Source organism: Rhinoraja longicauda, chromosome 11, assembly GCF_053455715.1.
Source record: "Rhinoraja longicauda isolate Sanriku21f chromosome 11, sRhiLon1.1, whole genome shotgun sequence".
Taxonomy (NCBI): Eukaryota; Metazoa; Chordata; class Chondrichthyes; order Rajiformes; family Arhynchobatidae; genus Rhinoraja; species Rhinoraja longicauda.
Genome location: NC_135963.1, coordinates 28190533 through 28207739, shown reverse-complemented (window position 1 = coordinate 28207739; position 17207 = coordinate 28190533). Strand labels below are relative to the sequence as shown.

The following is a 17207-nucleotide window of genomic DNA, read 5'->3' as shown; positions in this document are numbered from 1 at the left end:
AAGAGCTTCATTGTAATTTGCCAAATGTCCATGGAAATAAATTATTGTCTCTAAATTATGGTTTGCCATTGTTGCAATGTTGATCAGATCATAAAGGAGGCAAAGGATTTAGAAATTTAAAACAACACAGACAGTTAAGCTTTGTTGTCTTGACAATAATTTCATTTATCTTTAGTGACAAATACTGGCATTTGAAATTGTTTATTGATAAGTATCAGCCTTCGCACTGTGAAGCTACTGCAATAAACTGCTAATATAGGTCAATCAAATGATTCCATGGATTCACCTGAGCAACCTCTGCCCAAAAGCTTGAACATACTGACCCACACAAGTTTGAATCAATAACGATTTCTCGCAAAAGAAATGTAATTTCAAAAGGTAAGATCAAGTAATCAATATAGGAGCTGTGAAACAGTTCACCGATCAATTCTTTTTTTTTAAAACGCATTTGTGGCCCATAAATTCAGAACGTTACAATGTTTTTTTTTAAATGAAGATATATCACATAAACATCTCACTTTTTTAGGTCAGACATTATGATTAATACAGCATGCACCTTAAATTCTTTTTTTTTCATAATCCCTGAAATTGCTGCCATTGATAATGGAGTCCTATTAGAAAAACACATGCTGAGATTTACTCGTATTTCCTCTCTCCCCACCCCCACATCCCTAAGCAATCCTGAAAGGGTCAAGGAGGATTTTCTTCCTCTCTAGCTTGGAGTATTTTTAAATGCTTTAGACGGCCTGTGTTGGAGCTGTGGTTTATGCCCAGGTGGAGCAGGTGATGTTCGACAGAGTGGGAAAATGGGTAATTTTGGAATCAGTGCCCCTTCCACCTTTTACGCTGAGCTTCTGCATGTTCTAGAGGAAGGGATTTGGGATTCTCAGTACTATTAAAACATAGAAGAGTGTAACTCACGAAAAGGTCCTTGGACCACAATGTCCATGCTGACAAATTTGCTAATCTAAACTAAATTTAAACTTCTGAATACCCATTCTCCATTTTGAATTGTCGTTGATGAAGGATTCCCAGCAGTCAGTAGGAATACTGTACTTTTTTTAATGGAGACTTTGGGAACACCTTTGTACCATGCCTCTTGCCCACATAATTATCTCTTGCCAGGGCAAAGTTTAGAGCCGAATGACTGTTTCAGAAGTCAGATATCAGGCATGCAATCGAAGTGGTCAGCCCGTCAGAGTCAGCTGACTGTAATCAAGACCTCAACTCCAGGGATGTTGCCTGAAAGAATTCACTGAGATTGGTCAGCAGATTTGGAGTATTTTGTATAAGAAAATAACTGCAGATGCTGGTACAAATCGAAGGTATTTATTCACAAAATGCTGGAGTAACTCAGCAGGTCAGGCAGCATCTCGGGAGAGAAGGAATGGGCGACGTTTCGGGTCGAGAGCCTTCTTCAGACTTGAGTATTTTGTAGTGCATCTTGATCTTCATATAGCTAAAGACATTGGGAGGCGAACGGTACCTGCCTAAATTGAGAATTGGCTCCCAAAATATGGGAAATGGTTTACGCTTTTCAAGGTTTCATTGTGGACCTTTATTGATGAGGTTTGCTGTTGTGCGCTGAGTCAAAGTTGCAGAGGACATTTATTTCGCAAATGTTTAGCGAGTGAATTAGTTAAAGATGACCTGGAGTTTGGTCTCCAAATATGGCCACGCGTAAGCATCATCTGCATGTTCATCTTGATGACCATGATCAATGCAGTGACCTTGATTTTGCCTGGAGGTGACATAGGTTAAAAAGTTTCCCGATTTTCCTCTGCCTTTCTGAGGGTACATTGCGGTGAGAAAGATTGGAGAAGTATTGTGGTGATGACATAGTCTTTTTTTACAGCAAGTGGATCTGTAGGTTAAGGTCATGACTTGCATCCCAGGATGAAGAAAAATCTTGAAGGGCAAACAAATTTGAAAAAGGATATTCCAGGGTACTTCTCGATTGGCAGGGTTAAAAGTTTTTGCACTGCCCAACAAAACACATTTTGTGCTTGAGGCTGCTCCCCGCATTTTATTATGCTTTAAGTTGGATAGATCCACACTTCAACAGGTACAATTTTTCAGCCACTCTGAGATAATGCTTGAGGAGGATCCTTGCAATGATTTTCCTTCTGCCAAGGAAGACACTTTTGTAGTTGAAACAATTAGATTTGTCTCATTTCATGCAGATAGTCACGATTACAGAACTTCTGAGGTCACCTGGCCTATCATCCTCTTCCCCAGTGTGGGAGATGGGACTGAATTTGTGGCTGAAATTTCTCTCTACCAATTTTTAGAAATTCAGCAGGGATACCAACACTTCCTGACGCCTTGTTTATTTTCAAGTGAAATAAAATAGTTTCACGTATTAACAAGGAACTGCAAATACTGCTTTATTTTTTTTTAAGTGCTGGAGTAACTCAGTGGGTCGGGCAGCATCCCTGAAGAACATGGATGGGTGATGTTTGAGGTTGGGACCCTTCTTCATACTGATTATAGATGACAGGGTAAAGAAAGTGAGAAGAGAGGAAGGGCAGGACAAAATGTGGCAGGTAATATGCGGACACAGGCAACGGACGGTTTTGATAGGCAGAAGATTGAACAAAGACCAGAGGTGAAAGGACAGAGAAAGGATTTAAGCAGAGGATAGGTGAGGGTTGAGTAGATGAGATTGAGGCAAGGATGTGGGCATTGAACCCACACATAACTGTGTGCAGGTGCACGCCAATACACATTTAAATGAGTGCAATAATGTACACAAAGCAGAGCCTGGATTCCAATTGCCTGGGATTGCTTTGTCACTGGACCAAGATCCACTGCACATGGATTGCTCATTTTAGATAGTCCAATATAGTCGGTCAGGTTTTGAGCTTTGCAGAGCTCCAGATGTACATTTTCAGTGCAAGTTTCTTATTGCCAGGAAGATATTCAAATGATTTAGCAACACTCAATGCAAAGACAATGCATCAAACAGGTATCAATTCACATATAATCGGCATTGTTAGTAAAGCTGTAATATTAATGTGTTTGGAATATTGTGGAAAAAATCAATGCTTTCATAGCAACATATTTAGCGGTCCAAAAATAACAAGATCAATAAGTGATTGCCAGAATTGTCCAAGGGCCATGAAGGGCATTTCAACCGATGTACTGCTAAGCATAACAGTTGTCTATTGTACGATACAGAACCTGAAGACAGAAATAGGGAGATTTAACAAAGAAATTATGGACATGCCACTCCCTTGGGAAGGTATCAAGACACATACCTATTTCTGTCATGGCACAGTACTTTTCTCCTTAATCCAAATAGCTTCTAAATGCTATAACAACTTCAGTTTCCACCCATCCCATTCAGTTGCACATTCAAATTTATCAAAATAAATTATAAACTGGCAAATATCACAAAGAAACATAATCGCAGAACCCACTATATTCTCTTTTTACTCAATTTATGTTTTGGCGTTTGAAGAATTTTTACTGCATAGTTAAAAAAAACAGAAATCAAGATGCTATCACTGAAGTCTTCCAGCAAGTATTTAATTGCATCAAACTAGGAAAAGGCAATCATATTTGGCCTTGTCATTAACACTCGTACCCTGAGTATGAAATAAAATGGGTCAATACCCACAATTATGTCTTTCAAGATGTTTAGAACATCTTGAAAACTAGGTTATGACTCTGGCCTATATCAAAAGCTTAATCTGAAACTGTTCAAAAGCTTAATCTGAAATCTTTTAATTCTGGATAATGTGCATTATGCTAGTGAATCCTCATTGTGCGCAATTTGTTAAATTTCCCAGCGTGATCTGTACAATTGGAGATGGAAGTTAAGTCTGACCCAAAAATGTGATTGCAGATTTGCTCTTCTCAATAGTATTTGCATGGGAAAAACATTATTTTGGAGTAAAAATCCAATTCTTAAATTATCTCAAGACCACTTTGAAAATATGACCTGGTAGCTCCCTTCAGGAAATGCATTTGCACCAATTATGTTTTTAACATTGGAAACTGACCATTGATGTCACTGCTCACGTCGTTGAGAATCATGTCAGCCATTGGCTACTCCCAACATACCATATTTTCAGCACATTGTAGCTGTACAATTTAAAGTGCCATCTCACTTCTGCTGGATGCTGATTACTTACTTAGAAACCCACTCCTATTCACCACAAGAACATCCACTGAATTCTACCATTATCTGGATATTTGAAAACTCCTTTCAATAGGTGTTTTGTATTATAATTCCTTTGGTTCTGCTTCAGGGCAGCTGGCGCAAGTATAGTCGGTGAATAAAGGGAGGATGCAGAAAGTGCCAGCACTTGCAGACAATATCCCAATGACCACCAGGAACCCACACTCCTATCCTCATTTAGTCAGGCAGCATCTCTGGAGAACATGGACAGGCGATGTTTCAGGTCAGGATACTTCTTCAGACAATTGCCTAAATCAGAATAGTCACCTATCCATGTCTTTGAGTGATTCTGCCTGACCCACTGAGTTACTCTAGAACTGTGTTCTATGCAGAAGTCCAGCATCTGCCGTTCCTTGTGTTTCCTCTCTTATTTTCTCCTTTGGATGGATGACCTTCACCTATTATAAAATCACATACATTTTCTCAGTAATATTCCCAGCCGCAACCAATGCTTAGGCCAGTGTATTCTCCAACTGAATGCAGTATGGAGATTGCACTCAATACTTTGTAAAGAGTGAAATTACATTCAAATACTAACCAAACAAATAGAAAATATGTAAAAATTAGAAAAAGATCGGATGAACAAATACCTCTCTCGAAGAGATAATCGTTTTAAAACAGGACTTTGTTTCTGGAAATAGGATGATGTTGAACAGTTCATTACTGTGGCAGGAGAGGGTTGTCTGCCAGCTGGTCCTGACATAATATGCGCATCAGTATCTCCAGAAAAATCATCTTGATCTTTCTCACGAGGCTTTTTGATGGCCTGGAAAATAATAAAAAGGCTGTGATTATTATCACTCAAAATACACAAAGGAATCTTTGACCTTGGCAAATTATGTCTATACAAATGCCATTGTATCTCAATTTAACAAAAGCTTCAAATTAAGCACCATGCTTTTCTGAATAGCAAAATTACTGTAAAACAGCAGTCCTATTTTACTAACTAATTACCAATTTTCTGATTAATATTATCCGAATTTTAGTTTTCAAATTTTGAATCCATTTTAGTGATTGATGGTACCCAAACAGTAGTAGACAAAGTTCAGTTTAGCCGTTGCTGATTATACCATACAAAGCTCTTGAAATAAACATAGCACAAAAAGTAAGGAAATTTGTGTTTGGTAGATTATTTCTTTGTTGAAACAATGCTTCTTGGCAATAAATCTTATACTGTTGGAAAGCCTGTTTATTTCCCTTTTAAATTGTGCTACATTTGTAAGGAACATGCATTTGTGGGATGAGCAGCAGAGCTGAGTATATGGGTTGCGCCCATGAAAAATTTGCCAAATCTTCTCTGCCAATGCCAAACAACTTATTCTGCTGTTGCTATTGACTCTTGTTTTGAGCTTCTGGTACTCCCAGGTGCTGACAATCAGGTGCCTGATTGGCACCTGATTGGCAGCATCTGTGAGCATGGGCCCTGCTACAGTGGTCAGTAGGTGTCTGCTCCAAGAATCTGCATGCCACGTTTGACTGATCTGGATAGGGCCCATGCGATAGGGCAACTTCAAGCTGGTGTTCCGCAAAACCAAGTTGCGGCATTATTTGGAGTGAGCCCTAGTACCATCTCCAAAGTGAAGGCCAAGTTCCATATAACGGGGGATGTCAGAGACAGGCCGCGAAGTGGGCGTCCCAAGAAGATGCCACCCGAAGAAGACCGTTTCCTCACCCTGTCAGCACTTAGGAACCGTAGGCAGTCTTCTACAGATTTGCAGTCAAGGTTTGCAGGACGATATGGCCGACGGCTCTCTGCCCAGACAATTCGGAACAGACTGCACGCAGCCGATCTCCGGTCTCATAGGGCTGCCAGGCCTGCCATGACTGCCCTTCACCGTCAGGCCCGTTTGCGCTGGTGTCGGCAACACGTGCACTGGAACCTGAACATGTGGAGGAACGTTATGTTCAGCGATGAGTCCAGATTCTGCCTACGGCAGTTGGATCATAGGGTCAAAGTGTGGAGAAGACGCGGAGAACGCTATGCTGATTGCTGCACCGATAGAGTAACATCTTTTGGTGGAGGCAGTGTGATGGTGTGGGGCGGCATCTCCCTCACTGGAAAAACAAGGCTTGTCATCATTGGAGACAATCTCAATGCAGAGAGATATCGAGATGAGACTCTGCAACCAGTGGCAATCCCATATCTCCACAGTCTGAGACCGAACTCTATCCTCCAAGATGACAATGCTCGCCCCCACAGAGCAGGGTTTCTCAGAGACTGCCTCCAGAATTTGGGAGTGGAGAGGATGGAATGGCCTGCCAGCAGTCCTGACCTCAACCCCATTGAACACTTGTGGGATCAGCTTGGGCGTGCTGTTTGTGCCAGGGTGACCAACACAACCACGTTGGCTGACTTGCGACAAATGCTGGTTGAAGAATGGGATGCCATCCCACAACAGTGTGTGACCAGGCTGGTGACCAGCATGAGGAGGAGGTGCCAGGCTGTTGTGGCTGTGTATGGTTCTTCCACATGCTACTGAGGCTCCTGTTTATTAAATGAATAAATTGTTAAATTGCCAATATGTCTTGTTTCTTCAGATTTCAATCATCCAATCCACCAAACAACACCGAACAAGAGTCAATGGCAGAATAAGCTGTTTGGCATTGGCAGAGAAGATTTGGCAGATTTTTCATGGGCGCAACCCACATACTCAGCTCTGCTGCTCATCCCACAAATGCATGTTCCTTACAAATGTGGCACCATTTAAAAGGGAAATAAACAGGCTTTCCAACGGTATAAGATTTATTGCCAAGAAGCATTGTTACAACAAAGAAATAATCTACCAAACACAAATTTCCTTACTTTTTGTGCTATGTTTATATCAGCATATTCTCCGTCTTAATGTTAGTGGTGTCATGGGAAATGTGTTAGTATATAAATGAAACCTTTGCATCTAATGTGACTTATTTTCAATCCTATTCAAGCATTATGCATTCACATATGCAAAATGTTGGAGTCACACATTCATGCAATTAGCTTAAATTACCTATTCATGAACAAATTACAGCTCAAGATCAGAAAATGAAAATCCAACATTAGAAAAACAGATAACGTGACAACAAGGAAATATGAAACAAATTGAAAACAAATATTTTCAGACAATTTTAGAAATATTCTTCAAAAATCATGGTGGCTGAGAAAATATTGTCAGACATAAAATTTCTGTATTACATTAAAAAATTATTTTCTACATGTTATTATTTTCAGTCAAGAGGCAAGCAATTGAGAAATGCGAGCCTGGAATTTGAGGCTTAGCATTGTCAGGTTCAACATCTGTACACAAAAGATTACAAAATTGACCTCCTCAAACTATGCATAATGACAAGAATAGTAATTTGCAGAAATAACATGAACATAAATAGTACAGGTTTAGTGGGATATGAGCCAAACGCAGGCAAGTAGGACTAGTGTAGATGGGACATGTTGGTCGGTGTGGCAAGTTGGGGCAAAGGGCCTGTTTCCACACTGTATGACTCCATGACTCTCTATTTCCATTTTCTTGAGCTGCCTCCCCTGGAAAAGCATAAGATGGGTCATTCTAATAAAGGGATTATGTACATAGCAAATATAGCATGCTCCATAGGTGAACAACAAAACAAAACTTGTGAGAAGTGCATTTAACTGCAGCTCCTGGCTGACTGCATCGATCGATCAGCTGGAGCTGCAGATGGACATAGGGGAATCCATGATGCTGACAGCATCATTGATAGCAGTTTCATCTCGGGTCCATACGACAAGTAGTGGTGTAACTGCTAGGAAATGGAGAAAGGGAGAGCAGGGAGTGCTGGATACCCCCGTTTCCATTCTGCTCACTAAATAGTGCCAGGGCAGACTTGCTTGTGGATTTCTCCCATCATCTCTGACCATTCCAGTCACTCCATTCCTTTCTTCCCCCCAACCCCCCCCCCCCCCCAAATATTCATCTTCCATTCTCGATTCCTATATTTCCTTTTATCCTGTCTTTTTCCTTTTGTTCTATGCCCTTTCACCCATATCCATTCCTCCCTATTACATCTTACTCTTTTTAAATTATTGCTTTCTTTCCATTCTATCAGTCTGAAAAGCATTCTAATATCATCTCCACAAAGTTCCTGCAGCACCTGGATTTTGCCCATGAGGAGTTTAGTGAGCAGAGATGTAAAACCAAAGATACTAGAGGAACAAGACAAATCACTCGACCCTAAAAACCGTAATATGTCATGGCGTCATTTTTAGTAGGCAGAAACTTGCAGAAACATTTTAAAAGAAAAATAACAAAAATCTGTGAATTGATAGATGAGATATATTCTGCATTTTAATGGTATCATCACACATACTGTTCCCCCAAAACACTGATTACACTGCAAAAGGCATAACGGTTTTGCCTACTAACATGACGGACGTTACGCTGCTTTGCGTTCAATGGAGTTGTCCATCTTGTTTCTCTGGTATCTTTGGTAAAACTAAGAGGGACATCTAGAAGGGAAAAAGGGGACGTGCAGTGGCAGAAAAGGTATAGAATCCAAAGAGAATCTACAAATATGTTACAGGCAAAAAAAGTAACTTGGTAGAACACTGCCCCGTGAAGATCAACAGTCATCTTTGTGTATGGGCGCTGAAGATGGGTGAGATGTTAAATGATTATTTCCTGCTGGTATTTACCATAGAGAGATAGACATGGATGCTAGGACACTGTGGCTAGTGATGTCTTGAAATGAGTCCATATTTCAGAAGAGGGGATGCTGGAGGTATTAACCACATTAAGGTAAATAAATCCCTGGGACCAGATCAAATGTATCCTGGGACATTGTGGGAAGCTAGGGAAACTGAAGAAACTGCAAGACCACTGGCAGAGATATTCATTTCATCGATTGCCATGTGTGAGGTCCCAGACGTCTAGAGGCGAGCGAATGTTGTGCTTTAAGAAAGACTGCAGGGGAAAGATTGGAACTAAAGATCGATGAGCCTAACATCAGTGGTGAGCAAGTTTTTGGAGGAGATTCTGCAAGACAGGATCTATCTGCACTTATAAAGACAAGGACTGATAAGGGACAGTCACAATGGCTTTGTGTGTAGGAAATCGTGTTACCAATTTTGAAGAGTTTTGAAAAGTAAGCAAGCAGATTGATGAGGGCAGTGTTGTCGACAATGTTTATAAAGACTTTACCAAAGCCTTTGACATGGTAGGCTCATCTGAAAGATCATATGAGATCGAAGATGAACTAGCCAATTTGATACAAAATTAGGTTGAAGGTAGAGAACAGCAAATGTGGTATTGGGTTGTTTTTGAGGCCTGTAACAAGTGTTGGACCACAGGGATTGGTGCTAACTCCATTGTTGTTCATTATATATATAAACGATTTGGATGTGAATTTAGGTGACAAGGTTGGTAAGTTTCGATGACACTAAAATTGGCGGTATTTTGTATAGTTGCAACGTGATGTCCCAACTACCGTATTCAATATCCTGGCAGGTGAAGAAGGCTATCTATGATTAGGAGAAGATTATCTATTATCTGATGACAACAGTTTCTTGATCAACTAGGCCAATGGACCAAGTAAGTGCAGTTGGCATTTAATTCAGAAAATGCAAAGTACTGCATTTTGGTGGGGCAAACTAGGGCAGGACTTGCTCATTAACTGGTTGGGTCCTGCAACATATTGTAGAACGAGAGATCAAGGAATGAAAGTACACAGAGCCATCAAGATGGTGATAAATGTGGACATGGTGGTAAAGACAGCATTTGGCCCACTTGCCTTTAATCGGTCAGGATATTGAATATGGTAGTTGGGACATCATGATGCAACTATACAAAATGATGGTAAGGTCATAGTTGGAGTACTGTATAATGTTCTGATCAACCTGCTATACGCTTTGGAAAGTGTATAAAGAAGATTTTCAAGGATGTTTCAAGGTCTGGTGGATTTAATCTGTAAAATAAACAGGTAGGCTGGGTCTTATTTCCCTGGACTGTAGGCTGAGGGATGACCATATAGAGGTATATAAAATCACAAGGAGAATAGATAAGGTGACAAGCCAGTCCTTTTCCCCAAGGTACGGGAGTCAAAAACTAGATGGCATAGATTTAAGGTGAGAGGGAGAAGATTTAAAAGGGGCGCGAGAAGTAATATTTTCACACGGAGGGTGGTGCATACTTGAAAGGAGCTGCCAGAGGAAGCGGTAGTGACGGTACAATTCAGACATTTAAAAGACACTTTGACAAGTATATAGATAGGGAAGGTTTAGATGGATATGGATTAGGTGCAAAGCAAGTGAGACTAGCTCACTTAAGCAACCGAGTGAGCATGAATAAGACATAAGAAACTGAATATAAATAGAATTAAACTGAAACAAACATAATAACAGATTTTTTGTTTGGAGGAGGCTCCAAATAAAATATCCATATTTAAACATTTCTAATGAAGCAGATGTTTCCTATCCACGTTAAGAACAGTTGAAGAGATAATTAATATAAAGATGAAAATTAATTGACACCAGTTTTTCATGACCTTCAATATTAGACTAACAGGCTCGTGTACCATAAACTAAATCAATCGTTACAAATTATGTGCACAGTTTGCAGGAAAATTTTAAATTAAAAAAAAAAAATACATTTACTGAAGTCTTGTTGGGTCTGTAGCTTCCACACAGTGATGGATCTGAAAAACAAAGAAGATATAATGACTGCTAATTCTTGCAAAAAAACTCCAAAATATGTTTATAACACAAATTTGCATTGTGTAATTCCCATTGTTAAGAGAAGAATCGAGTCATCTCATGCAAGGTGCTCTCCTTATTGCTATACACAATAAATTTGTGGCCCATACCTGGCTCCTACCATGAAATCTACCATTTCATCTGGAGATCCAAAATGGTTCCACATTTCTGGAGATATGATGTACAAGTCTCCAGAGAAACTTTGATGGTCAGCTTTGCTTGGGACTACATCAAGCTGTGTACAGAGCCCAAGTGCACAAGAGTGTAGTCAAGAGTGACTACATGCTGAGTTCCATCTGAACCCAGTGTTGTGATGGCCCTGGCCTCATTTCAATGGAACATTTCTATTGGTTGGAAAATGCTGCATCAGCTGTTCATAAAAAAATTCTGTGGAAAAACATCTTCAGCACAAGTCAATCAAGCAGTGGTTCGCATAGAGTATCCTGGAGGTTCTACTGTGAACGAGATAGTGATTTATCTGGGCTAATTCCCTGAGATGACTCTCAGTCATTTGGCAGAACGCCTAATCACAAAACCTCAAACCACACATTGCTTGCCTGGCAGTTAAAGGGGCCCTCTCATGAATCCTTCATGTTCTGCTGGATTCTCAATCCCCACATCTTGTTGTCCTATATTTCTATATATGGCTCTGGTGCAAATGAAATGGTCAGCTATCGGGTGGGGGGATAAGGGGGGATGGGAATCAGGGGAGGGGGGGAAAGAAACTAGGTGATGGGGGCTGCAGGGGGTAGGTTACTGAAACAGGGTGTTTATGAGTGGATCTGGATAGATAAAAAGATAGTGGGGAAGCAGTTTTTCTAAAATTTCAGAATTGCATTTGACCACCCTTGGTAGTGGAGGAACCAAGGGCAGACAACACGGTTTTGGTAATGGAAGAGGAATTAAAGTTACCTACAACAGGGAGCTCTGGATAGACATGGCAGCTGGAACACAGGTGCTCAGCAAACCGTCGTCCAGTCTGCACTTGGTCCCACCAATGGAGAAGAGGTTGCAAGACATGCAAGTGAATCTCTATCTCACCTGGAAAGGCTGAATAGGTCCTTAGGCAATAATGATGGAGGAGACGTAGGGATAGGTGTTACACGCAGGACAAAGTGCCTTGAGATGGGGAGGAATGGGTGGGGATGGTTGAGCAAACCAGGGAATAATTGAGAGTGTCCCTTCAGAAAGCATATAGAAGTGGGTAGAAGAGGTGATTTGTGGTGCAATCACATTGTTGCTGACAGAAATGTTTAAAAAAAAGAGCTAGATGAGGGGATCGGTGGGATGAAAAGGTAAGGACAATGGGATCTCTACTCTGTTATCTGGGGGAGGAAGTGGGGTGAGATTAAAAAATGCGGAAAATGAAAGATATGGTGGTGAGATTTTCATTAACCACATTTGGGCAAGGGGGGGGAATTCCAGTTTCCTGACAAAGAAGGCCATCTTAGATGTTCTTAATGGAAAGCCTCATCTTAAGTAAAAATGGCGCAGAGACCGAGAAACTGAGAGAAAGCGATGGCATCCATAGAAGAGGCAGAGTGGGGGGAGGTGTATCTTAGATAGCTGTGTGAGTTAGTGGGATTTGTACTAATTGTCGTGGATAGTTTGTCTCATGAGACGGTGACTGAGATCAAAGAGGAAAGTGGGGTCCAAAATGGGCCTAGTGAATTTGAGGGCAGGATAGAACTTAATGGTGAAGTTGATGAAACTGATTAGTCATTAGTTGCGAGCCCACTATTACCTACACTGCCCATTTCAAGGTTCTGCATGAAAACTGATAAAGCACATGTGATGAGAATGTACAGAAATCAGAGATTAACTTTTACAATTATTTTTAGAGTTGTTTAAGTTTTTAATTTAAATAAATTAATTGCACTGATTTCAGAAGTTACAGCTCAGATTACTCCTAGTTCCATATCTTCATCTGATTAATTGCATTTCTGCTCAGTTACGTGTGGTTGATCTGCAGGCTAAGCCTTGTAAAACTGGTCATTAATCCAGCACTGACAGCAACATACCACAGAGGAGGCTAAATACCAGAAAATTTGGATTATATAAATGAGCAGTTGAAAAGTCCAAATAACAAAACACAAAGCACTGGAGTAACTCAGCAAGTCAGGTAGCATCTGTGCAGGGAATGGATAGGTCACACTTCGGATCAGGACCCTTTTTCTCATTACATCGTTCTCCACCATTTCCGCCACCTTCAACATGATCCCACCATCAAGCATCCTATCCCCATCCCTTTCCACAGAGACCACTTGCTTGACTCATTCCTTCCAACCCAAACTGCCTCCTCCCAGGTATTTCCTCTGCAACCATATGAGATTTAACACCTGTCCCTACACCTCCTCCCTCACCTCCACTCAGGGATCCAGCAGCCCTTCTAGGTGAAATAGAGGTTCATATGTAACACTTCAAACCTCATCTACTGTATTTAGTGCTCTCGATGAGACCTCCTTTATGTTGGAGAGACCAAGCGTGGACTGGGCAACTGTTTTGCCGAAACCTTATGGTTGTTCTGCCAAATCCCGATGGATCTCCCGGTTGCTAGTTTTAACTCCCATCCCCATATTGACCTTTCCCTCCTGGGCCTACTCCTTGGCCACACAAACTGCAGGAACAGCACTACATATTCCATTTGGGTGGCTTACAACCCAACAGTATGAATAAAGAATTCTCCAATATTAAGTAACAACCCCCCCTTCCCCCTCTCTCTTTCCTGTGCCCCACACCTGTGCACACCCACCTCCCACTATCATGCCCCACTTCCTCACTTCCCCCCTCCCCGTTCTCTCCTTAACTGACACATCTACTTTTCATCTCAGCCTTTGTCCATCCATCTGCCAATGAAACTTCCATCACCCTTGTTCACCTGTGATTAGCCAAGGTTTGTCTGCCCCCATTTCTATTGTAGCTTTCTCTCCCCTAATGCAATCAGTCTAAAGAAGGGTCCCAACCCGAAACATCACCTATCCATTCGCTCCTCAGATGCTGCCTGATCCACTGAGTTACTCCTTTGTGTTTTGCTCAAGATTTCAGCAGTTGCAGTTATTCGAGTCCAAATAACAATGTTGTCTCCAAACAAGTTCAGGCCAATAATATATATTATTAATGTAAACAAACAAAAGTATTAATGTTCTTTATTTAAGCTAATGTCATGCAGCAGGAGTGCATTCCTGATGCTGGTGTCTTATTGTTGATTATTAATTTGGATCTATGGGGATTGATTTGTTGTCATGTCATAGGTTCAATGGCCAACTAAAATGAGGCACTTACTGATCCACCATTGTTGTGTAGCCTTCCTCCGTAATAGTGACATGCAAGATGAATGTACGTGGGAACTGTAATACACCCTAACTGCAGGCCGAGGGCAAGAAAGGTTCTGAAAATTGCCAAAAATCTCATGCTGACAGAAAAATGACAGGTAGTGTACATATAGAGTAATAAAAAAGACATATGATATGCTTGTCTTCATCAGTTGGTGCACTGAGTATAAGAGTCAGGGAGTCATGTCGCAGCTTTATAGGACTTTGGTTAGGCCGCCCATAGAGTATAGCATGCAGTTCTGGTCAACCCATTACAGTAAGGATATGGAGGCTTTTGAGAGGATGCAGGTTTACCAGAATGCCAGAATGCTGCCTGGATTGGTGAATGTTAGTTATAACAGGTTGGACAAACTTGGATTTTTTCTCTAGAGCAATGGAGGCTGCTGGGAGTCCTGATGGAAGTATAAATATTATGAGAGACATAAATAGGGGAGACAGTCGGAAACCTTTTCCCAGGATGGATATATTAAAAACTAGAGGGCACAGTTTTAAGATGAGAAAGGGTGAAGTTTAAAGGAGATATGCGGGGCACTTTTTTTTTATTTTACATAGTGAGTTGTGGGTGTCTGGAATACACTGTCAGGGGTGCTAATGGAGCCAGATACGATAGTAGTATTTAAGAGGCTTTCAGATTAATATGCAGGGAATGGATGGATGTGGATATACAGGAAATGGAGAGATCTGGATCACATGCAGACAGAGGAGATTAGTTGAACTAACAAACATTGTGGGCTCAAGGGACTGTTCTATGTTCTACATTCTAAATTCTATGAAGTATGTCAAAAAGGTCAAAATAAAAATCAGTCAAAGTAGTTGCTGATAAAACACTTTTCGTCATCCGAAGCTCCCTTCAATGATAAGGTCACCTGATCCTGGCAACTGCGCTGAGCTTTTTGAATCTCCATTTAAATCAAAGTGAATAAAAATATTAAAACCAGGAAACTATCAACTTCTGCATTGCTGGCTCTTATTTTGCCATGAGCAAATTAATTTGGTAAATGCTCAGCTTTGCTTTGCAGGATGTTCTCAAACAATGAAGGATCTCCAGAGATTGCTCCCAGCCTAAAATAATCATTTCATGTGCTATTTTTGCAAAAACAGCAAACTAATTTAGTTTCCATGATTGACCAAATTGCTTGAGGTCACTTGTAATATGTAGAATTGGCAAGAAAATAAGTTTTGGGTTTATTAGGCATCTTTCAAGTTAAAGGGTGAGGAACCACATACACATATATTAAAACCATCTGCCCAGGGCAGGGTTGTTTGTGCTGACACAGCAAAGAGCAAGGTTGACAATATCAGCTTAACTTTAGAAATAAGCAGGTTAAAGTAATTTACAAGGGTCATTGACTGCTCAAGGGCACTCTAACTCTGTTTCACCAGAGCCAGTATATCTGTATTGAAAGTTTGTTAATCATTCAGAATAATGCTTGCATCATCTCTTTGGAGACTGTACAATTCTGTATTAACTTTATATTAACTGAATCAAAATGAACTCTAATGCATGTTGCAATATCAATTAGAAATGATCTATAATATTATATTTTAAAATGTTGCATTAATTATTCTGTGTTCTGACCTATAAGTGCACCTTTGCTGATGCCCTCATTGTGATAATTTATTAAGCCATCTTTTTTGGATTCTAGCTTCATGGGATTCTCAGAACGATTTAATTTTCATGGCTAGTTTAACATTACCACAATGGTACAACCAAGGCAAGATATTAGCCAACCCACAACAGATAAATTCTTAAATCCCTGGCTAACTGAAGTTTCAATATTCTAGATTCTTATCTACTGAGTAACGTGGGTATAACAAAATACAATAATAATTAACCTACAAAACGTTATACAAAAAATTAAAATAAAGAAGGTTTGCTCCTACCATCACCAAATGATGAACCCAGAGGCCAATTCTTTTGAAAACTTGGTTTAGAAGAAAGAGATGTGGTTAGGCCAAAATCATCAGTGGGCAACAACTTATGATCAAACTGAAATGCAAACAAAAATTGAATTGAAAATACAGTACCATTTTACATTTATTTATATATTTTTAGAAGCAAATACAGATTTGCATACCAAATCCAATCCTTTTACCCAAAGAATACTATAAAGTATTGTCAATTACTATCAATCAATACTTTGGCAATCCACTCATAGACCAATTGTATTGGAAAATAGAGATAGCATCTCAGTGTTGAAAGGCCAGTTAAGTTACATTGATAGAATTGGTTGAAGCATAAATGTTAGCTGGAACAGCATAACATTTTCTTCAAATAGCTGTTCGGTATCTTTTAATTCAAACTAAACAGGTACATTTTCTCGAAAAGGTAACATCTTCTACATTGCAGCACAATCTTAATAATTTACTGCAGTATCATCTGAGATTTTGTGTTCAATCTTTGTAAATAAACCTCTAGCTTTTAACACAGAGCCACCAGTTCTAATGATCCAAGAGGAAGGCAAAACATTAAGACAATGCTCTGGATTTTAAGTGGGCAATGCAAGCAGAATTACTGGCATTAGGTCCTATTACTCTGTAAAACTGACAGTAACTTTGGGATTACCACATTTTCATGGTTAATGCAAAAAATCATGAAGCTGCCTCAATGATTTAATGCAACACTGCAGACTGGACTCCAACAGTAAAATCAGCACAGGGATCGACATAGAGGCTGACTTTATAATAAACTTCTACTATTTAACTCTGTTGATGAATTTCTCCAGAGAGACACAAGGAGAGCTTTCCCACGACAGAAAAGCATTTTAATGGGGAAAGAATGGCTCAAAAAGACAAAAACAACAGATTTTAATTAGTGTTAATTTGAAGACATTTTACATTATTTTCTGGACATTTTTTAAATTTTAATGGCTTGCTAATTACTGTTTAGGGAAATATTTATATATTTTTTAAATTTGAAATACCACTATCTCTCTCTTAACAATTCAGGCTGACGTTGGGGGTATGCCCATTTTTAATTTTTGGTTAGGGC

The 17207-nt window shown here is 40.0% G+C and overlaps 1 protein-coding gene across 4 annotated transcripts in view; it reads right to left on the bottom strand.

Annotated features, from left to right (window-relative positions):
- Nucleotides 1-17207, bottom strand: part of spata6 (spermatogenesis associated 6) — a 58467-nt gene that overhangs the window by 17150 nt on the left and 24110 nt on the right. For all 4 annotated transcript variants that reach the window (XM_078408570.1, XM_078408571.1, XM_078408572.1 and 1 more), the window contains 3 exons: nucleotides 16100-16205; nucleotides 10779-10825; nucleotides 4777-4952 (listed from right to left, as the gene is read on the bottom strand). In XM_078408570.1, the coding sequence (XP_078264696.1) occupies nucleotides 4777-4952; nucleotides 10779-10825; nucleotides 16100-16205 (329 nt within the window). The remainder of the gene's footprint in view (nucleotides 1-4776; nucleotides 4953-10778; nucleotides 10826-16099; nucleotides 16206-17207) is intronic.